Source organism: Squalius cephalus (genome assembly GCF_949319135.1).
Source record: "Squalius cephalus genome assembly, chromosome: 23".
Classification (NCBI taxonomy): domain Eukaryota; kingdom Metazoa; phylum Chordata; class Actinopteri; order Cypriniformes; family Leuciscidae; genus Squalius; species Squalius cephalus.
The window spans coordinates 7,617,139-7,640,811 of record NC_137144.1 but is presented as its reverse complement, the minus strand read 5'-3'; the positions used below and the strand labels follow the sequence as shown (position 1 = coordinate 7,640,811).

General features: G+C 38.0%; 1 protein-coding gene across 5 annotated transcripts; it reads right to left on the bottom strand.

Moving 5' to 3' along the window:
• Nucleotides 1-91: 91 nt before the first annotated feature.
• Nucleotides 92-23,325, bottom strand: cdk10 (cyclin dependent kinase 10). 5 transcript variants are annotated; one of them, XM_079858619.1, is made up of 14 exons: nucleotides 23,059-23,325; nucleotides 22,345-22,583; nucleotides 21,275-21,347; nucleotides 21,079-21,150; nucleotides 11,711-11,813; nucleotides 11,501-11,582; nucleotides 10,529-10,596; nucleotides 9,339-9,391; nucleotides 7,356-7,425; nucleotides 7,203-7,262; nucleotides 3,058-3,181; nucleotides 1,777-1,916; nucleotides 1,496-1,548; nucleotides 92-1,155 (listed from the first exon to the last, which is right to left on the bottom strand). In XM_079858619.1, exons 3-14 carry the CDS (start codon nucleotides 21,309-21,311, stop codon nucleotides 1,061-1,063), a joined length of 957 nt encoding a protein of 318 aa, XP_079714745.1. In that variant the 5' UTR covers nucleotides 21,312-21,347; nucleotides 22,345-22,583; nucleotides 23,059-23,325; the 3' UTR covers nucleotides 92-1,060. The 5 variants fall into 5 exon arrangements, with proteins under 5 accessions (XP_079714745.1, XP_079714744.1, XP_079714746.1 ...); XM_079858618.1 differs by having other exon boundaries at nucleotides 22,345-22,586; nucleotides 23,059-23,324; XM_079858620.1 differs by having other exon boundaries at nucleotides 22,345-22,586; nucleotides 23,159-23,252.
• Nucleotides 23,326-23,673: the final 348 nt, after the last annotated feature.

Sequence of the window (23,673 nt, the reverse complement as noted above, 5' to 3'; positions counted from 1 at the left end):
GTGTGTGTAAATAAGAATAAAAAGAGCACATTAAACATGAAGCTTGTGTGTGCAATGAAAACCAATGAGGTTTGTTCTAGTGTATGAGGCACGCACATTTCACATTTGTGTGGTAATCATTTTTTTAAAAATATTAATTATATCTGTTCATCATAACGTCAACATATGATTGTATGTTCATATGTATACGTTTTACAATTAAGCTCCATAAGCTTTCAGGGTCTTTCAAGTTTTGGTTCCCTGGACATGAAATGGAATGACAGTATCTTCTCAGAAATGCAAAACAAGATATTTTTAATGAAACCTAAGATTAACAAAAATATTATGGGTTTGGAATGACATGAGGTTGAGTACATGATAGAATTTTTAGTTTAGTATTAAATGTCCCTTTAAATGTGTACCTATCCAGGTATTCATTTTATGTGGCAAGAAATTAGGATACTCCACAAAATCAGCATTCATACTGATACTGATATTGATATTGTGCTGAAATGTTTTTTCAAGTGTAGATGTATATATATTTGTTTTACTAGAAAGCATTCATGTGAAATTCATTACTTTCTGCCAAGCTTTATCAGAGAAATACATTGCATTGCATATATCCAATTAATTCTGATAATAAAGCTGCCGGGACAGACTTATCTCATCGTAAGGCCCTTCCAAATCATACTTTTTTAAGCTCATTCTAGGCCAACGGTTTATCAAAACTACATTTCCCATGAATTCTTCTGTTTCATACATTAACAAAAAACAGGTTAAGCCCACAATCAACCCAGCAAAGGGTTACGTTTTTATATAAATAAATCACATAAAAGTGACATTAGATTGTATTTAGAACAGTTTTTTTAATATTTGTACAAAAAAATGCAGCAGCATAATTGAAGTATAACTAGCTTAACAAGGATATTTGTATTATTTACAATGTATCTTGTGTCTGTAAGAATTACTTTAACATGTAATTTGCAAAATATCTTACAGTATAAGAACACTCATTTCCAATAGGAAAGTGAAATTCCTTTGCGATATATGTGACTGCCGTCACGCATCAGGCCGCAGAATATCATACTTTGCTTCTTTTGGACTGGCTTTCATTCACAGAACCACCCCGTTTGTTTCTATGATGAGGAAACGTGGGCATCAGCTCTGGTTCACATGCTGCAGAGAAACATGGGGAAAACATCAGCAAAATCTCAATACAGATAAATGTGGAACACATCATAATAAGCATTTTTTTAAAAATATTAGTTCATTTATTAATAAATGTTTAAATTAACATGATGGCAATCAAAGGTTGTATTTGTTAACATTAGTCAATTCACTGTGAACTAACATGAATAGCTGAATTTTTATGAACATTAACAATGAGCAATACATTTGTTACAGTATTTATTCATCTTTGTTAATGTTAATTAATACATGAACTAATGTTAACTAATGAAACCTTATCATAAAGTGTTACAGAGAAATGTGTAAAACTAAATAAGCCTGTACTTACGCAAGGGCTTTTCCTTGAAGTAGGAACTTTCCAAACAATCGTTAGCTGTGGCTCTATAAGAAACAGTGCAATATTAAATAGCATGACATTTTTTTTCCACATAAACATAATTTTAGGACCATAAACATCGACTGTTTGTCACTTAGATTCAAGCTAATGTAACATTTAAAATACATATCTAAATAGAAAAAACAACAAAAAAATAGTTCAAATAGTTCAAATAATCTCTCTCTCTCTCTCTCTATATATATATATATATCTGAAATGTGTGTTTATTGTACCTGCGCTGTGGGTTGTACATGAACAGAAGGTTGAGCAGTCTCAGACCAGCTTCTGATAACCAGGTGAACTTGTTCTTTAAGTTGTTGTAGGGCTGTTTCCTCAGACTGTACTGCCCAACCAGAGGTAGACGCGAGAATCCCTAAAATTCACAAGAAACTCCACATTTACATTTTTCCCCTGTGGTGAAAATCAAGTTTTTAATGTTGTTTATGTCTGTGGTGTTTTTAATGTGTAATATGCTTTAAGACAAACGTGTAAATTCATAAGTCAACACCATTGCTGAATATTTTCTCTTTAAAACTGCAGTGAACCAAAGACAGTCTCATAAACACGGTTTGAAATCGCTGGTGTTTCTGACGTCACAAACTACCTTGTAACCAATCAGATCAACATGCGGGCGGGCTTTAGCATATCATTACTATTCTCTGAAGCAGTGGAGTCTCAAGAGAAGCAGTTTATCTCGGTGTATTTTTCTGTTGATATGAAAAATCGTGTACATTTAGCAATATAGCGGGAGAATTATGTAAATGATTTATGTTACGATGTTATGATGAACTATATGCCTTTTTCCACTGATGTTCTGAGTGTCTCTAAGGATGCTGTTTTTTAGAAGGCCGCTGTCCGACTCTGAGATGGTGAACGGGAACATGGTTTGTGTAACATTAGCAACACATTACTAGCTGTTTGATAACGATAATTAATATGAATAGCCTTTTGCTTGAATACGTTGTGTCTGACATTGTAGAGAGCGATACATAAAACGCATTACCAGGAAATACTAGTTGTTACTAGTAAATACTAGCATTGACTAGTAGACGAGGCTGAATAATTAACTTTTCCACTTCTTCTGAATCAGTTTCTGGTTCAAACATACAGTATATGGTTAAATTAAACCAGTATTTCCACTTGCCATTGTACAAAGTTTACTATAGTAAATCTATACTAAATTTGACAGAATGGATCTCTGAGCTTGTGTGATTGAGTGGAGACGGGGCTCATTTGCATATTCATGAATCCGCGTATACTAAATGAAGCAATTCAACATTCAAGCTAATTTAAGGTATGAAGAATTTTTTTTTCACCGAAAAAACAAAACAAAAATGAAATATGTGAATTTTGGTGGTCACAAATTTGTTTTAAGGGTTACAATTATTGACTATAGGGGGACTTTAAGCATTTAGCTTGTAGTATCAACGTTCATCACAGTTTTTAAGTATTTTTTCACTTCTAAAACACACTTCCTATGTTTATGGATCTCATTTTGAAGCCAAACTCAGTACCGGCCAGATGCTCTCGTTGGGCGTTCCCAATAGCTGTACGATCAAATCCACCTGCTGGATCTCTGAAGCTCCAGGCAGAAGAGGCTTATGGGCAAGAAGCTCAGCAAAGATGCAGCCAACGGCCCTGCAAGAGGAGAACATAGACATCTGTTAATGAAGCGCTGAAAAGATTCTGCTCTGGTTTGTGGGAGTCCAAGATCAGGAAAGGGAGAGAAAGAGCTAAGAAAGATCTACAACCTAGACTTTAAAGCGACAGATTATGATTATATGTAGAGTAACCGCTGATAACTTTTAAGTGTCACTCTCCACAAAATTGATGATGTTACATTTTGTTTTGAAGGAAAGGGTGTTTTTATCTCACTCACACACACACACACTCACACACACAGTATTTTGATCTCTCTTGGGTGATCCGATCACAACTGGCCAGACAAGACAAATCACTGTTTAGACCTTTTAACATGCAACTCAAATGTGTCTTCTGTGACTTTCTCTAATCAGATTTTGAGTCTCTGATTGCATACATTACTAGGCATAGGCATTACTATGTCACTGTGTGTTGATAAACAATAAATAAAATTAAGCCATTTTAAACCCTTTTAGTGCAGCGGCTGACTGCAGGGGTGGAAAGAGTACTGAAAAAATATACTTCAGTACAAGTACCATTCCATTACTTTCCAAAAATTGTAGTGTGGGAAGAGTAAAAGTACTTGTCCAAAAAACTACTTGAGTAAAAGAGTATAGCTTATTTAAAAGTACTCATGAGTAGCGAGTTGTGAGTATTGAGCTGCGGATTCCACACCCTTATAATAAACACCATAGTCACTGAAATTCACATTCTCTTTTGTAGTTTGTCAGAAAGAATGAAGAATATGTATCATTCAACAGTTTTAATTTTGACTTTTTAAAATACATTACTGATCAGTGATAAACTATCTAAAACAACAGGGAAATACTACAAATATGAAAAGATGAAAAGGTTACTTTCAGTATACTCATCATCATTTTAATTAATGTATAAAAAAAAGTAAAGTCATTTTAATTAATGAACACTGAGTGAGTTATTGTTGAACATAAAATTTCAATGTTCATTATCAATTTGTAATTCATTACTTCACACCCGTTGACTGACAGGTGAGTAGGCGGCAGGTGGTCGCATGTTTCTGACACATCTCCATACATCATCTATTTAGTGCTGACCACCTGCAATCAGATCATCTGAGACAGATCTTAACACAATGCGTCAACAGGGTCATACCACAGTCATACCAACAGGGTCATTACACAGTACATACCACAGAAAGACATTCACATCATGAACAAAACAAATCGCCTACAAACCTTCTCTTCGAAAACTCACTCAGGTCATTCATGTTCTTTAATGCAATATGACCCATCTGATTATACAGACATACAGCCTACAAGTCACCATACAAGAGATTTCACTCACCTTAATGCAAAATAGATGCCGTCTGGTGATATAAATTGAATGTGCTTCATTACAGTGATGTGATATAATACAATGATAAGTCATGTTCGCATTATGTCAAAACTGAACTGACGAATTGGAATCTCGCCTGATAGTCAAATCACCTTCGAGTGTAAACTGAATGAGCCAATGGGCATTGGCGTGTGAGATTTGCATTGTGCAAACCTCCCCGCAAACTGGGTATATAAGGAAGCGCATTATATAAATAATACTCGCATATTCAAGCTTTTGCTTCTGAGCCGAGCGTTTCGTAGATTCTACTCTGCAATCATCTACGAGTGTTGACGAACCCAGAAGAAGCTCCAGAGAGTGTTGGTGTGATGGCACGTCAGCGGTGGATGCCATTTAAAGGGACATTGCCCTCTAAAAGAGCATTTATTTGCATTAATTGTGCTAAAAGAGTTCCTGTGCTCACTTGCAGGCTTCTGATAGTCTTGCACGCTGTGCAGCAATACTTCCGCTGTGCGCTTCAGCACTACGAAAGAGCTATTTCCCAAAAAGAGCAAGTACGGGTGTGACACCGTTTCTTTTTAAGATGTCCTTTTAAGATGTGTGTTTCTGGATGCAGTCATCACCTGGCCCTGTCTGACAGTCACGATTGCTGCCTCACGTGCCTGGGCTTAAAGCACGCTGAGGAGTCATGTACCCACTGCGGGAAGATGAGCATCACGGTGCAGCGGTCGAAGCTCAAATACCTCAAACGAGGTGAGTCACCTCCCCTATGCCCCGATCTAGTTCCTCTGCCCAGCACAGGGCTACTTCAGTGAATACACGGGGTGACCCGAGGATCACAGTGGGGGCTCTACCGCTGAGTACATCTCCATGGGTCCCCCACTCCACTAGTGCATCGCAAGCTGTGGAGCTTCCGGCTGAGATTGCTTGTCCTTCTTATGAGGGATCGAGCGTTAAATTCAGGGCTCCGGCGGAGGATCAGATGTCGATCGCTGCACCGAAGGTGGGCTAGAGTCCTCCGGGGATGAAGACTCGGCTGCGTTGCTCCCTTAGCTGACGGTCATGCTTTCCCAGGCGGCTGAGAGACTCGGGCTCAAGTGGAGACGTCCTGCCCCAGTGCCTTTCTTTCCGGAAGTGCATGAAGAGGTTACCAGGTAGAAGGCACCTTTTTCTGCCTGAAACGAGTTGGTGCCTCCTCCCCCCTCACTACCCTCAGTGTTGGGGTGGCCAAGGGGAACATGGAGATCACCACGGTGGAGCGTGCAGTTGTGATGCAATTGTGTCCACAAAGTGCTGTAATCGACATCTCCCATCCAAGGCCTGTAAGTTCTCATCCATGCTTACGGTCAAGGCTTACAGAGCCGCTAGCCTGACTACGTCAGACTTCATACTTCCGCTCAATTTCAGTTCGCTTCTGTACTCAGTCTGAGATAGCGACCGTTTTCCCCGTTTTCCTCCGGCCTCAAAACAGCCGGCCAATCAACGAACAGAGGGCGGGCTGAGAGCCATTACGTAGACGCTGATTGTACCGTGGATGCGTAGATTTACTTCACATAATCTGCAAAAGTCGTTCACAGCCATGTTCACTCCGGTATTTCGCTCGATGGTTTTGTTTTCGCATCATACATGTGTTTACAGTGGAAGTTAGATGCGGCTGAGCATGCGCATAACAGACGTCATAACCAAACGTTATGTGATTGGCTTAAGGTAACCAATGATTTCAAACTTCAGACAAGCCCCCCCCCCCCCCCCCCCCCCATTTCCTTCAAAAGTAGCGGTTTTAGTCATATGGTGTGAGGGGGTCCAAAATTTGCTTTTGCCTATGTCACAATATGAGGTAAATCCGGTCCTGCCTCCAAGTTGCCCACAGAGGAGGCAGACCCAGCCTTGCTTTGCTCTTTGTCCCATTCACGCTTCCTGTACGTGGACCAAACGCAGAGCTTCAGGACCTCAGACCAGCTCTTTGTCTGTTCTGCCAGCAGAAGGGAAAGGCTGTCACCAAGCAGAGGTTGGCCCACTGGATAGTGGACACCATAGTCTTGGCATATCAGGCCCAAGACCAGCCGTGACCCCTTGGGGCGCCACAATTACTGTACCACAGCTGAACACCGTGTCGGCTCCTCAGCGCAAAATGGGAATGTGTGAGTGCAAGCGCGCTTCCTTGTATACCCGCTTCGCGAGGCGGGGTGTGCGATGCAAATCTCGCACGCCAATGTCCATTGGCTTGTTTAGTTTACAGTCTAAGGTTGATTGGGCTGTCAGGCGAGATCCCAATTCGTCAGTTCAGTTCTGACGTAATGTCTCCATTCCCTCCTTTAGGGAACGGGGGTTACATTGACCTAGATGTTCTTATAATTGTAGTATAATGACAATAATGGAGATGCACTGTTAAATAATAATAGCAGTAAGAGTAATAATATCAAAGCTGATGTAAAAAAAAGGGGTGCTAGGTACAGTTGGTGACTTAAATATATAAAAAATATTCATCACACTTTCACATTTTTTTCTTATACCTATTTTTACTGACTTTTTTGTTTCCATTTTGACCAATCTGAAATACTGGCTCGAGACACACAACCAAAAAGCTTATGTCTTTAAAGACTTTCCGTTCCTTCTGCTTCTTTCCACTCTGTCTTGACTAATATCTAAAAGGGTAATCTGATTACTCAAGACTTCGTTCTGGCACTGTCTGTCCAGTTCTCACCACATGTCCAGGGCAGTCGTCTGAGTTTTGGTCCCTAGGAGGAGCTCTGGTGCACGATACCTGTGAAGAAAACATTGTCAGTAATGGAAAGAGGGATTTGATGGATTAGCGGGATGATAGAGAGACTAATCAGCCCGAAGTTTATCTGCTTACCACAGAGTGACTACTCGAGGAGTCATGGGCTGTAAAGGGATACCATAAACACGCGCCAGACCAAAGTCAGCTGAGGAAAAAACCATCAGAAATCCATTACTGACAGAAAACAGAAGTCCACATACAGAGTAGCTCATTGAGTTCCTGAATCAGAATATGTGGGTGAATCTCATAAAACCTGCGAAGAACATTGTCTAGGTCATAGTTCAGCCCAACATCTAACAGTCGGGGGGGACAATAAACATAAAATTTCTCAAGAGCAATTTTTGAAAGGGACACAAATAATACAGCCAAAATTGTATTTGTAAGGATATGTGTACAGTGAACAACACAAAGCGATAGTTGTTAACAGTGAACAACAACACAAAGCGATAGTTGTTTACAGTGAACAACAACACAAAGCGATAGTTGTTTGAGTTAGGTTCACCATGTGGTCATATTATGATAATTAAATTATCTTGCGTCCTCCACATAGTATTTTAGGTTACGTCTGGGACAGAGGACGTCTCTTACTTAGAAATTCAACTGTAGTAAGTCCACTGATCTGCCACTTAACATTATATTGAGCAAAGCCCAACACAATGGTAGATCTACAATATTAGCCTAATACCAGCTCACACATTGGCTTATCGCCATGTTAGATGTAGTGGGTGACTTACAGTACTATCCAACAAGCTACAGTATTAAACAAGCTAGGTAGCGTTTTAATTGCCAATATAGCGGACTCATAGAAAAATGCATTGGATATCATCATTATTTTATTTTATTTTATTTATTTATTGATGACTCAGCATCATCTGTATTAAATAAAAAATAATCACTTGATCCAATGTTTAAAGTGAATAAAATAAGCCTAGTTCCACAACTACTGAGAACTCTCCCACCGGACTTTTGTGTGTAGGTGAGGTAAGGGTTGCCAGGTTCACAACAAAACCCTCCCAATTGCAACTGTGGGATTACAAATTTAAGAATCTGTTTAAGATCTGCTGATCTTATGTCCTTACATAACATAACATAATATAACATGAAAAACTAAGGTAGAGACCATTGAATTTAGCATTTAAGGTTATGATGATGTTATCAGCTGTTTAGCAAAGTTTCAAGCAAGAGATTCCTGTCAGTCCTGTTCGCTCTATTGTCAGTTAAATTAGTCAGATTACTGAGACTCTCACCCTTTGTCTTTAATGGCTCTTGGAGCCCCTGTCCCAGTCGTTGAATAGTTATGCTGATTGGATTAGGATTGGTAACACTCTAGAGTCTGGGGCGGGTTCCTATAGCTGTATACTTCATTTGCATGCTTTGTTTAAGGCCGTCACCCAGGTGCTTTGTCTCCATTTCTAAGCACTGCCCTCTAAATGTATATAAACTGCCTTAGTTAGACTTGATGACTGCAGCTATGACAGCTCGTGTTCCCAATAAAGAATCCTGCTGAAGATACAACCAAGTCTCCTGGTCTTCGCTTCTGAGTTTCCTACACTACTCAAAACTATCCCAAAACTAGAATTCTGGAGGGTAAAATCCATTTATTGGCAGAGTTCCCCTGGTATATCACGTTATTGGTGTCGATTCAACCCGCGGACTTCAAAAACAACCTGGGGCAACAGCGTAAAAGTAGCCAAATTCTGCGGGAAAACCACAGACTTGGCAACACGGCTACAGTGGACCGAAGCACTGTAAGGCAAGGGAGGGAGGACTCAAAATGTTTCTTTTTGCCCCGTACTACTTACTAAATTATTTTAAATATATATAATTTTATTATTTAAAATTCACAACATGATTTTTTATGATAATTTTAGGGGGGTAAACCCGAATCGGAGGTCCCGACCCCCCTGCGATTTCCGCTTATGCTTGAAGATAATCAAGCCTACTTGCAAGAGCATTTTCACATTATTCATGCCAATTAAATCACATTTCCCACTCAAATTCACACTATTCTCTAAATTTTATTTATAAAAAAAAAAAAGTTTATTTATATCCACTCACCTATCTTAACACAGCCCTTGTCTGTCATCAGTAGATTGGACACCTTCAAATCCCTTTAATAAAAATCATAAGCATCAACATGAGAAATAACGAAATTCATCATTTAAGTTCCACATTATTCACACTGGATAATCAGTGTCTGTCAAAAGTTTGGAAACATTACAATTTTTAATGGTTTTGACAAAGTCTCTTCTGCTCACCAAGGCTGCATTTATTTAATCAAATATACAGTGAAAACAGCGAGTAATATTGCAAAATATTACTACAATTTAAAATAACTGTTTTCTATATGAATGCATTTTAAAATGTAATTTATTCCAGTGATAAAAGCTGAATTTTCAGCATCATTACTCCAGCCTTCAGTCAAGTCAAGTCACCTTTATTTATATAGCGCTTTTTACAATACAGATTGTACCAAAGCAGCTTCACATTGATAACATGAAAATAATACAACAAAGTTTGTTTCTAGAAAAAAAAAAGAAAAAAAAAAAGAAAAAAGTGTCACATGATCCTTCAGAAATCATTCCAATATGCTGATTTGCTGCTCAATAAACATTTCTGATTATCATCAATGTTGAAAACACCTGTGCTGCTTAATATTGTGGAAATCGTGATGCTTTTTTCGGGATTCATTGATGAATAGGAAGTTCAATGAACAGCATTTATTTGCCTTTATTAAATAGAAATCTTATGTAACAGTACAAATGTCTTTACTGTCACTTTAGATAATAGTATTTAGAAATGTATAAATACTGTAAAAAATTTACATTTTTGAATGGTTTTATTGTTTCCACAAAAATGTTAAGCAGCAAAAACTGTTTTCAACATTGATAATAATAAGAAATGTTTCTTGAGCAGCAAATCAGCATAGAATGATTTCTGAAGGATCATGTGACACTGAAGACTGGAGTCATCATGTAATTTAATCATCACAGTAATACATTACATTTTAAATGTATTCAAACAGAAAACAATCATTTTAAATTGTAATCATATTTCACAATATTACTCTTTTTACTGTATTTTTGATTAAATAAATGCAGCCTTGGTGAATCCTTTGACAGGTACAGTAACACTCAGTAGCAGGGGCTCTTTATTTTTCACTCAGTGTTCACTGTGCAGTTGAAGCAATAGACCTGAAATGTCTTACTGAACAGAACAAGCTTTAATTAATATTAGTACGCTCTGACCTGTGAAGAATGAAGTTGTGATGTAAATACTCCAGTCCTTTAAGCAGCTGAAGAACTATACACTTCACCTGTGAAAAGCAAACAAAAGATCAATACAGCTCCTTTATAAACACGCATACAATGAGATTTGACGCTAAATTCCATGGCTTCCATCCTGCATCAAAAGTGAGGAACAAAACGGGATTTTAAAACCGATGTGAAAATGTTCTTATGCGTATGCCAGCAGAAGAGCATGCATACAAATATTATATCTAACATAATTTACTAAAATGTAAAGATAAATAGAGAATCATGTCCAATATGCACTAATATTATTCTATGCACACGTGAGCAACATTAACTGCTTTGTGATAATTACATCACTGAAATTAATTCTTTATGTTTATGAATTTTCTTGTGTGTAAATTTACACATACACACGTTGGCCAGAAACTGGGCCATGCCTAGCATGATGATGAGCGCCATACTCCTTATGAACCATAAAGCGAAATTCTGTATTCTGCCCGATCTGTAGATGGAGTCGAAGCGCTTGTTCACTTGAATTAAAGATGAACTACAATTTATTAAGAGGGATGCAGTTAAGGACTTTTTTGTGCGTACAGATGTTTTATAAATCATTAGTAGGAGCATTTCGAAAACTGCTAATGCTCTAGCCAGAGGAAAGAGCTCAAAAAAGCACGTCTATTTAAAAAATTCTAAATGACAGAAATTCTGGTTGGGCACAAGTTGAAACCATAGTATGCATTTGACTAATTTGATAATCCTTATCTGTATTGCACATTCATATTGATAAAACCATACACAAGCCGCAGACTGTTGCTTCTTTCTTAATACCTGTATGCATTTAACTTTTCAAGTCAAAGTCAAATTTCTCATAGAGAATTCTTAACATGTCTTTAAAAACCTATTCTGATTTCAGACTTATGGCAGAGCATTTCAGTGTATAAAGATAAGGTAATTCATCAAACGCACCTGAGCTTCAGAGAAAGGTGACTGCATGTTCTCTAGCAGACTGGCGAGATCTTGCTCACAGTAACTCATCACCAGAAAGAGGCTGATGTTAAAAATAATAAGGCGTTATGAAATAAGACAAGGTATAACAAGTGTCAACTTAATTACAAATACATTTCATACAACTGTGTTTAGATCTGTGAATGAACAGTTTATATTTTCTTTAGTCACCTCTCTAAATGGCTTCCAACCACCACCTCTTTCAGCTCTACAATGTTTGGGTGTCTCAGTCTGATCAGCAAGTTAATTTCCCTCAAACTGCTGATGGGAATCCCTAAACATACATAAACAAAATAAACACCATACAAGGTTTCTGTTTCTTGCATTGTATTGTTTATTAACTATATTTGTATTTTTTATTATTATAAAAATGTAAAATAATTGGTTCATGTTACACTTGAAGGGATAGTTCATTACTCATCCTCATGTCGTTCCAAACCTGCAAGACTTTCGTTCATCTTCGGAACTCAAATGAAGATCTTTTTGATCAAATCTGAGAGCTTTCTGTCCCTCCATTGACAGCTACACAACAACCACTTTACACTTCAAAAAGTTCATAAAGAGATCGTAAAATGAATCCGTCTGAATTGAGCAGTTAACTGAAGAGATTTGATCGCTTTACATGATGAACAGATTGAATTTAGGCTTTTATTTACTTATAAACATTCATCTGTTGTGATAAACGGAAGCTTAATGTTCACTTGACGTGCAACAACCAAACAGGTTCATTCTTGTGTTACTCAGCAGCACATTTGAGCTTCTGCAAGAAGTTTGTTCTTGCACGTCAAGCAAGTTCGGTCGAGCTATTGATGGAATATCAGTAAAAAATATTGTTAAATATCTTGGTATTTATATCTGTAAATCTGCCCAGGAGAGAATTTCTCTAAATTTCTATCCTAAATTGGAATCTGCCAAAAAGATTTTTAACTTGTGGTTACAAAGAGACCTTACTTTATATGGCAGAATTCTAAGGCTGAAGGAATTTCACGCTTTGTTTATCCTTCTGTATCACTCTATGTTGATTCTGTTACCTGTAAATCTATTGACTCTCTTAACTTTAAATTTATATGGAAAAATAAAGGGGAACACATCAGTAGGAAATCTTTAACTCAACCGTACTCAAAGGGAGGTTTGAATGTTTTAGATTTTTTTTCCTTGAACCAGGCCTTTAAAATAAACTGGTTGAAAAAATGTTTAAAGGGGAACTCAGTCTGGTTCTGGATTCCTAATATGATTTTTAAAAGATGTGGAAACTTAATTTTTTGCTTTCTTGTGATTTTAAATGTACGAGACTACCTGTGAAACTTTCAAATTTTCATAAGCAAGCTCTTGTGTCATGGAAGCTGATCTTTAAACACAATTTTTCTCCTCATATCATATGGAATAATCAATATATATTATCTGCCCGCAAATCTTTTTTTCTTCCCTGATTGGTTTCATAAGGGCATTGTTTTTGTTTCAGACTTAGTAAACAATAGTGGAGACTTCTACTCTTATAAAGATGTTACTGAACTATATGGTTTAAATGTATCAAAACAGAACTACATTAAACTTACAAAGGCTATCCCTTCTAATTTGTTGTTTTTGGTGAAATCTTATAAATCATATGGTAATTTAAATATGAATGTCCCTCAACTACTTATACAAGGCATAAATATCCTGGATGTACAAATGTACAAATATTTTTTTAAGAAACTTTATCACTGATGGTAATAATTCAATTATTAAAGCTTATGGGAAATGGTTAGCACTTTTCCCAAATATAACATTTCATAAGGTATGGACAGTGCCAAACAAATTTTTGTTTCATAATAAAATAAAAGAAATCCATTTAAAAATTATTCATCGTTATTACCCTTGTAATAAATATTTAAGTAAATTCTACAGTAATATTTCCCCACTATGCTCTTTTTGCCAAGAGGAGGAAGAATCTATCTTACACTTATTCTACTTCTGTTCTTATACTAAACAATTTTGGCTTCAAATTTCAGCTTCCATATTTCTTGCATTTCATCAGTTATGTAATATTTCTGTCAGTAAGGTTATTTTTCACTCTGATGTCTCTGAAAATAAAAAGCTAGATGATATATTAAATTTTTTCTGTATGATGGGTAAATGCCATATTCTCTTTTTCATACAATAAATGGACAATGGGGCTATCAGACACCAACAAGGACAAAAAGCACCATAAAAGAAATCCATATGGCGTGTGTGCTATACTCCAAATTTTCTAAAGTTAGGGTTAGCATTGTGTGTGGACACAAATTTACAAATCTTGCCTTTAGTCCTGACGCTCAAACTTCCGTTCTCACTTTCACATTAAAGCCTCTTCTGATATTACCTCTTCATTATCTTTTATGACACACACCAAAAACTTTCAAGCTGGCAGTAATAAAACCCCTTACCAGGAAACCACAGCTTGATCCTGGAGAATTAGCTAATTATAGGCCTAAAACCTCCCATTTTTATAAAAAATATTACAAAAAAGTAGAAGTATTACAATTAAAACTGTTAATTTTTTTGCTTAGAAACAGCATCAGTTTAGATCAATGGTTTTTAATGCTGGTCCTGGGGACCCACCACTTTTTGTATGTCTCTCTTATCTGATGCCTGCTATAAACTACAGACAGATTTCAGTAATCCTTTAAGATCATTACAAATCACACAGTACGATATGGATCTAATAAACTTGGGTGCAACATGTATGTAGATTGTACCGTGATGACACCTACTGATACCTACACCTACTGGCTACGACTATAAAAATTTAAATAAATTATAAATGAAATAAATGGATGCAGTATTGACTAGAGAAAAGATGCCAACGAGGAATGCCAATTTTGTAAATAGAGCTTTAGGTAAGTAGTTTTAAGTTTAAGCGTCATGTAGCGTTGATCAATACGCCATTTCATTTTTGCATTTTGACGTAGATTGTAGCGGCAACACACTGTGAGATGATCATGCTAAATTTCTGTCATTGTCAGGAAATGATCGCAGGCTATCTTTGGTCGCAGGATCGTGACAACAGCCGTCTTTGAACCTCTCTCACTGTTCGACGTAGGACCATCATTTAGTTGCAACGACCACAAAAATTGCCACGATTGGTCATCTTTCGTATGGGACAGCCCAAAATTGATTGTTTCTGGACCCCTCACGGTTGTGTAGTGTGTGCTCACAAGCACGCAAAAGGTCTCAGACATGAGCTTGGGATGTTGACTCAAGGACTTGTGAGCCCCTAGTAGCATGAACATCCAAACTATAAAATCTTATAAATGTATGCGGAGAGGACCAGCCTGTCGTATCACATACTGTACTTGTTAAAAGGGGGCGCCCCTTGCCAAAGCATTCTACCCTGGTAGAATGGGCCCTCATAGGCTAGAGCAATGGCATCTCTCACCCAGTGTGACATTGTTTGCTTGGTGGCAGCCGCTCACCGGTTACGACCCCCTTAGCAAATGAAAAGCTCTGCCTCCCGCCACTGGCTAGTGCGGTGGACGTAAGTCTGAAGAGCACGGACTGGACAGTGAAGTTTCCCCTGCTCCAGACAGAAAGCTTCAAGAGTGATCGGATGTACAGTCAAGTAGTCAGGGTGATCATGCAGAATAGCTTTCACCATTCCCTGGGCAAAGTCTAAGCAGGATGGTGAAGTCAACAGAGCCTGCAAGTCCCCAATTCTCTTCAGTGAAGTAAATGCCATCAGAAAAATCATTTTTAGAGTCAAAAGCTTGTCAGGTGCTGACTCTAGAGGTTTGAATGTGGTCTCAACCAACCCCTCAATAGGGGATGATAACTTCTCCAGCAGAAACTCCAGTACTGAAGAAATCTGGCAGTTAATTGGGTCTGCATGACATGCAGTACACCAGCTTTCAAAGACACCCCATTTAGTGGCATAGATTCTTCTCGTGGAGGGGGTCCTAGCACTGAGAGTGGTCTCTATGACATCAGCTGAAAGCCCAGAGTCCCTCAGTTGCTATGAAGGTCCCCTGAACTTGAGAAAGAAGGTCCCTCCTGTTCAGTATCGCCCAGGGGTTTATGTAGGTGACTACTGTAGTGTTGTCCACCCACACTAGGACATGGTAGCCCCTTTACTGGTGGGAAGTACTTCAGGGCCAGAAATACAGCCATCAATTCGAGGCAACTGATGTGCCAATCGAGATGATGACCTCACCAGATCCCCGGGCTGGACGGCCACCTAAGACCGCTCCCCCGCCCATATGGGAAGTGTCTGTCGTTAGCATCTTGCGACGACAACACGCACCTAGAGTGGGACCCAAGGTGAGGAACCGGGTCTGAGCCGCATAGAAAGGGAACGATGTCGCAGCGCATAACCCTTACCATAAACATGAATTTTATAAAGTGCAAGAAGCGTTCAGCATGTGAATGTCCATAAACATGGATTTTAGAAAGGGCACAAAGCACTCAGTGCATGCCCTTGCCCTTATTTGGCCCTTAGATGAAATCCCCTGGCTTTGAGCCACAACTGAAGCAGTCTCATGTGTCAGGGATCCAGGGATCACCGTGGATGCAGTTGTCATGGGCTGCTAGGACTGATTAACAGTAATGTCCTGACGTAGAAGGATGATGCTTAGGATGTTTAAAAATGGTCTCGACACGAGCGGGAGACCGTTGTGCCCGCATGGTGTCTGACCATTTAAACCCTAATTACTTTGGCCTCTGGGCGAGAGAGAGAACACTTTTCTTGGCATTGCGTCTCAACCCCAGAGAGACAAGATGAGCGAAGATCGATCTCGGTGCACAAGCTCTTGAGACTGGACCAGTATCAGCCAATCGTCTACACAATTCAAAATGTGGATGGCCCTGGAGTCACAGCGGAGCCAGAGGTGCATCCATGCATTTTGTGTATGTGCGGGGAGGCTAGGTTGAATGGAAGAACCTGGTATTGGTAAGCTTCACCCCCGAAAGCGAAAAGTCTATGGTATAAAATGACTTTATCTTGCTGGAGTTTATTGCTGTTCATGTAACTTTCTCCCAGGTATCTTTTAGATCACAGCACTGGAGTAGAGAGCACTATGAATTGTTCTTCACGCACACAGTAACTGAAATTTAAATCTGTTAAAAGAAACGGCTAAATAAACTATTGCATTGATATAATACTACGCATCAATAGCTCTTCCCTTTTGGCTTTAAACTTTTCAATGCGAACCGCTGCGATTCCATGTTGCTTCAAGCGCATCATTCTGTGCACGGGATGCGTAAAAAAAATGCTTTGTGCTACTCTGTATTGGAGCCTTTCATATTACTTTTGTGCAATAATAGCCTTTCTTCTGTCCTATCTAGAATATGTTTCTGCCTCATTAAACAGCTGCGCTATACATTTAAAAGAAATGTCTTAATTTTATAGTAGGGCTATATATTATATAGAATTATTACATGGCTGGGCTGAATTCCAATGTAGAATGCGGTCTGTTATTTCTTGATAACAGACCACTGCAAAGTATAACAGACCGTTGCCATGAAAAACAGCGCGTTGCTATGGACGCGGAACGGACTATTTTCTTTGGCGGAAGCAATACAATCGTTTTAAAATCAATAAACTCCTTTTTAAATCAATATTTCGTGGCAAATGATTTATTTATTTTGTAGGTAGCCATGTAATAAGCGGGATAATGTATAGAGAGGCGGTCGTTATAGCGAATAACAAGCCCTTCAGGCTTGTCTCGTTCAGCCTGTCGGGCTTGTTATTCGCTATAACGACCGCCTCTCTATACATTATCCCTTACATATATTTACTTGTTTTTCGTAAATGTATTTTACAACAATACAAACATTTTAAAAGATTTAGTGCTACACTTATTAACTTTTATTTGTTCATCTCCACTAAATGTTTAGATGTAATACAATTATTGTGCACTCATGATTTTTCGACAGTAACATTTGCTGCTGAATTTCCCACTAATCTAGTTTATAATCGTATTTTGTCATAGATTATGATCATATAATTTTTTCATGTGTTGTTTTTCTTTATAATGATGTTTAACACACAAAAGAGTAATTGTCAGTTCAACACACAGATGTACAGAAATTCTACTTTTTTTTCCTTTTTTAAAAAAAAATCTCTGCACTGATATCGGATCGTTACCAGCCGATACTCAGAATTTTTGGTATTGGATCGGATCTGAAAAATGGTATCGGTGCATCCCTAGTCAAAACGCCATTTATTGTTTGAATTTCGTGATTAAAATGGCCAGAATTCGAAAGATGCCACTTTGTGTCTTTTTAGAATTAAAAAAACACAGAGCTATTTGCAATTATTGGAGGCACGCTAAAAATAGTGTTTAGTATAGGGAAAAACTGCAGACCTGACAACCCTGGCTTGAACAACTTTCGTATTCATCATTTAATTCCTCAGCATTAAATGCAGCCAAATATCAATCAGACAGGTAAACACAGTCTGGATGAAAGGCTGTGCTTAAATCTTTCATTAGATCAGCCTGGTATGCCTGTAACACAGCCATGGTGTGCACTGCAAGTTTGTACCAGTCTGACTTGCTGTGAAATGCCTCTTTTTATGAACGAGTTAACTTGTCAAGGGGGTCTCTCATTTCTGGGGCCAGTGTAATCGGACTCATAATCCATCTCGGTAGAAACAAGAGATGCACTGTCCTCTGCCCGAATCGAAGAGGCGCCGGGGCATACTCAGCCAGATCGACTTGCGAGCGTGAAGCACTGAACAGTTCACAGTGTTCACAATCTCCGTGCTCCAACGCAAGAACAGCATGCTCTTCCCCCAAACACGCAAAGCAAAACTGGTGTGTCTTATTCAGGCATGGGCTGTGAACACAGAGAAACCTTGAGTGACGCTCATTTTCCTTTTTACGCTGTAGACACAACTGACAAGCGTGTGTTTCAGTGACGTCATCGTCAGAGGTTCAGGTTCAAGGCCAATTGCATTGGCCTGTTACAATACACACACTATTCACAGCCGGTCACACAAAAAGTGTTCCATAGCGCTCAGCGCAGCAATGAGAGTAGCTTTTGAAAGGGAATATGTTACTAAATGTTGTCTTTTGTTGGACAAGAGGTTCGTAAATGCATCTTATGTTTGGAAAGTGTTGCTTTTAAAATGCATGTTGTAAGCGAGTCAAACTCGCAGTGCTTTCAGATGAAGCAGCTTTTACTACTGATCACAGAGCCATGCTTCACTGACAAGCTGCGCATAAATAATCGCAGCCTTTGCGATTTCATAATCTAAATCAGTTTAAGCGCGATTTCGGATTGATTGCGATTAATCGTCCAGCCCTAATATATACAAATTATATTGTGTGTGTGTGTGTGCATTCCCAATGTGCTCTCAACTTTATAAGTTAAAGGGGTCATCGGATGCAAAATTCACTTTTATATTTGCATAAATGTGTCTTTGTAGTGTGTGGACACAACCACCATACAATGAAAAAAATCCATTCACTCCTCAAAAAGCATAAACACTCAATAATCAAGGCGTTTAGATTTTCTGAGCAATATGATGTCATATTGCTCATGCTCCGCCCACGACTGCTGACGGACTGTCCCGTATTAGCATATTTCCGCCTTCAGACATTTGTATACTATCCGCCAAGGCAGCACTTTATGTGTCTTGTGTCGACACCCCCCATGGAAGAGAGGGGTGGGGTGAGCAGTTGCTCATTTTCATTTAAAGAGACAAGTAGCTGTGAACAGAGCTGTTTTTGGGGAGGTAAAAAGGGTGTTGTTTTACACAACATTTGAGGAATTTCAACCAAAGTATGTTACAAACTTTACATGAAGACCCTAAAGAATAATACCAACTTGTGGAAAATGGGCATCCGATGACCCCTTTAAGCACTTTACATAAAGCATTAAACACATTTCTTACTGTACCTATGAAACCTTTCAAAACTTAATATGAAATGCATGACTACAATGTGTGTAATACATCACACCAAAACAAAACAACTTATATTATTCTGTTTATACATTAACTCCAACTCTCCCGCCATAATCTAGATTTAAAAAGAATCATGATGATTCGCCCTCCTGGGTCACATGACCACAAACGATTAAATAACTTCCTTGAAGTGAGTGACCAACACATGTTCCCTTTGCTAAGGGATTTGGTTGTTCACTTTCTTTGGAACGCCACTATAAATGGTGTCCCCTTCCAAAAGTGCCATGAAAGACATGATAAGCTGGATCAAGTGTGTTTAATTAAGGTTGAAGCTAAACTCTGCAGGGCTGTGGCCTCCAGGAACTGAGTTTTGCACCCGTTTTAGATCCTGATCAAGCACAACTGAGTGCCACAAGGATCAGTATTTCACAGTATCTGCTTCCCTGGGAAAGATTTTCACCACATAATCACATGTAAACATAAAATGCTAGAATAGAACTTGTCACTTGATGGCTGTATCATTACATCATCTTCTACAGCTAAGAATGTAAATATGTTGTGCTTGATAGCAATTTGCTTTTGATAATCACATTGTAGAACCACTAATCAATGTGTTCTTAACTTCAAGATTATTGCAGTGCTTTATTGGGTTGCTGTTCTGCAAGCTCAATAAATAAGTTCCATTTGGTGCAGCTGCTAGAGTGCTTACTAGATCCAAGAAATATAAATAATAAACATAAACGAGCCATTTTGCCCCACCCAATTCTGAAACTCGTATCAGATGTACATTTTCACCAGTTCTGATGCCTGTCCAAAGTTTTCGAACATGTTTAATGCGATTCACTTTGGAGAAGATGATGTTCGGTGTTGGTGTTGGTAACGATAAATATCACAATATCAATTTAAAATTGGGGGATTAAGACTGAAATACTACCGTAGCTCCCTGATAAGAATGCTTCAACCTCTAATTTTATACCAGGTTCAAGTTTTTTAAGTTTACACAGAGATGATAACGTTTTCAAAATTTTTCAAAACTTGTACCTTGTACCCTATTTCAAAGTTTGCGTTCTCGAGCACAAAACACTGCTGTCGTTCAAATGAATGGCCAGAACACATTAAAAGTGTTCTGTTTTCAGTTAAAACGGTGTTGTGTAAGCGGTCCCCAAGTTAATAACTAATGATTTTTTACAATGGAAGTGAATCAATCAAAAACTTACTTTAGCTGGACGATAACTTTTTTCTAGAGCTGCTGTAAAGCCAAAACAATCTCTGTTACTGTAATTTCCTATTATCACTGTAAAGCTGCTTTGAGACAATATGTATTGTTAAAAGCGCTAACGTTATATAAATGAAGGTGACTTGACCACAAAATTAGTAATTTTCTATCACAGTAAGGATAGATATCATGTAGCTGTGTATTGTGAATAAATTGACTTGTATATGTGCAAGAACCATTGCAGTTTTTTCTTTTCCCTATGTGGACAAAATTGCTTTCAGATTAATGCAATATGGTCCACTTTCATTGAATGCCTAAGAAAACAATACACGATCTTCTTTTGTGTTTCATGGAAAACGAAAATCATACAGGTTTGAAACGACATGAGAGTGAATAAATTCTGACAAAATATTATTATTTTTTTGGATTAACTATTTTCCTTTTAAGTATCAAACTGACCATCTTTCTCTTTATCCATTCGCACTTTCTTCAGCGCAACAATTTCATTTGTCCTTGTATCACGTGCTCGGTCTGTAAAACCACATCAATCACTCAATCAAGAAATGATTATATTTCTGTATGCCACATCACAGATATAATGATGCATTATATTTTCATTGATATGAGCATTATTAGTCCTGCCTGTGAGACTCACACACGATTCCATATGTTCCCTCTCCAATCCGATTCATCTTCTCGTACTCCTTCACACTCCTGCATTTCCCCAACTACACACATCACGCACAATTACTGCAATAAATGTTTATGTTACTCTTGTTTTATAATACAAATACAGCTTATATTTAAAAGACAGCAGGTCTTACCCGTTCACTGTGGGGTATTACAAACGTCTTGTTTGTTTTTAAAGATTTCAGCTTTAAAGGCTCTAGATCTGTTTCTGCTGTGCTTTCCATCTCCAATCACTCCGATTCGTCCGGATCAATACGGATTAATATAACACTTTAACGTTTCATTACTGTAAGTAGGCTATTCACGTAAAGACAGAGCAAATCTAACTTCGTACAGCTCAAGTAACAAGCGGAAGGGTAACTCCGTGAAAGCTTACAGTCGCTCATTTGAACGTCCACATGGACAACCGTCAGCGTTTAGTGAGTTTATGTTCTCGCACAACACAAATGTAAATATGATAACTGAAAATAAATATAAGACGCTGATACAGGAGATCAGGCAGTACATTAGCACAATCAGATACTGAATAAAAAAGCGACTTCAAGACAGAGTATTTGTAATTGATTTATTTGTTTTTGAAAGGGGGTTATTTTTATAGGCCTTTCTCATTACCTTGTTGTTGTTTAGACAAAGGGATTGATGGTAATTTAAGTAAGGTGTATAAAATGGACGGAGGGTAGCAGACGGTAGGCTATGTGTCTAAATTATTTTTATTTTATTATTCTGGTTTAGACACAATTCAGCTTTCTAAAAAAGCACTCAAGACAACGCTGTCACGTAAGTTAGCCTACTTTTTACATTAGTGGATGGCCAAGCTTGTATTGGCTTTGTATTGGACCAGTCCTTGAAATGAATACAGAACTGTTTTGAGTACAAAATAAAAGAGTCCTGCGATTTGAATGTCTCTCAGTGGAGAATTCTGCTTTATGAAACTTTCTGACCCTCTGAAGGAAATATAACTTTATATGGAAACAGGACATTAGCTCGGTAACATTTACCACCATGTCTAGAATAACTAACATTTTTATTTCATACCTCATTAAATCAGACTGTGCCTTTGACAAAACGACCTCGACCAACAACCACAGGACTTCCCATGGGCCGGGGCTCTTTATTAGCTTCTTCTATTTTCAGACTCACTGGCCTTTCCAAAAGGTTTTCTCGAGATGGAGTTGTTATGATGATTATAGGTACAGCAGAATTATTAAATGATGAAGGTGGTGGTGAAGAGGATAATGATGATGATGATGATGATTCACTGCTGAGAGACTCCTCTACTGTGAGAAAGAAAAAAAGTACAGTTTTATCTTTATTAATCAGCATTTTACAAATTATTAACAGTGACGTGCAACCACCCATTAATTACTATAAGCCGTATCACTATATTGAAAGTTTGAATTTAATAGCTTAGCTATTACAACGAGTAGCATATTGATCGAAAATTGATTCAGCATAATGTAAAATATTTTACAGTAGGCTATATTTACCATTACATTATCATAATGTCATATTTTAGTGTGTTTGTTTATTTCTCTAATCACACTTAAGTGCACGCTAAATTGGATTACTGGGAAATTTACGTCAGAAGAAAAACATTATAGATTAACCTAATTAATCTGACCGCAGGACAAACAATATTGCATACAGTAGGCTAGTTAAAAATTAAGTTAATTCAAATTAATGTCTAAATGGATATTTTAAACTACGTCTCGTTTTTGAAACATAAAGCCGATAAAATGGTCGTTTTACCTGGGAGAACCTGCTTTCTTGGTGCAGAGCCCATTCCCCATCACGCAACGGAATGATTCTCTCTGTAATAATTCTGTTTGTGAATATTTCTTTCTCTTACTTTGGCATTTCTCGCACCGGCATTCTTCCTCTTAAATACACTGACAGTCTCCTACAGACGCAATACTTCTTCAACTGCACCACCACACAACACCGCTAAACACACACCCTGAGCAGAGACTCCCCGAGCAGTTTAATCCAATGCCTCGAGCAGGTTCTTTTTTAATGAATTAAACACATACAGAAGCAACTACTTGTTGTAGGATTACCAAAATGAACCACTCAAATGACTCGGTTCTTTTTAGTGAATCAAAAACAAATCTCTCACTATTTATGTTTAACTGTGAACTTTTTTAAAACATTTTTTAGATAAGTTAGTTTGTTTGTGTTTTTGTAGTAAAGACTGCATCAAATTGTTGGATTTATGCCACATTTAAAAATACCATGAAAGTCATTTGTGTAAACTTTTTTAATTTGTGATGACGCATTTCCACTATTAGCCTACATTTTAATTTAGAAATGTTGAACCTATATTTTAAACACACAGGCATTTCACACTGAATGCAACAAAAACTA

Coding starts and splice junctions, on each gene's coding strand:
- cdk10 (XM_079858617.1), bottom strand. CDS start 21,533: ATGGAAAGCACAGCAGAAACAGATCTAGAGCCTTTAAAGCTGAAATCT. Junction 9,392..10,528: donor CACAACTTCATTCTTCACAG/GTCAGAGCGTAC, acceptor TTTTTATTAAAG/GGATTTGAAGGTGTCCAATC. Junction 1,917..3,057: donor CCAACGAGAGCATCTGGCCG/GTACTGAGTTTG, acceptor TGTGAATTTTAG/GGATTCTCGCGTCTACCTCT.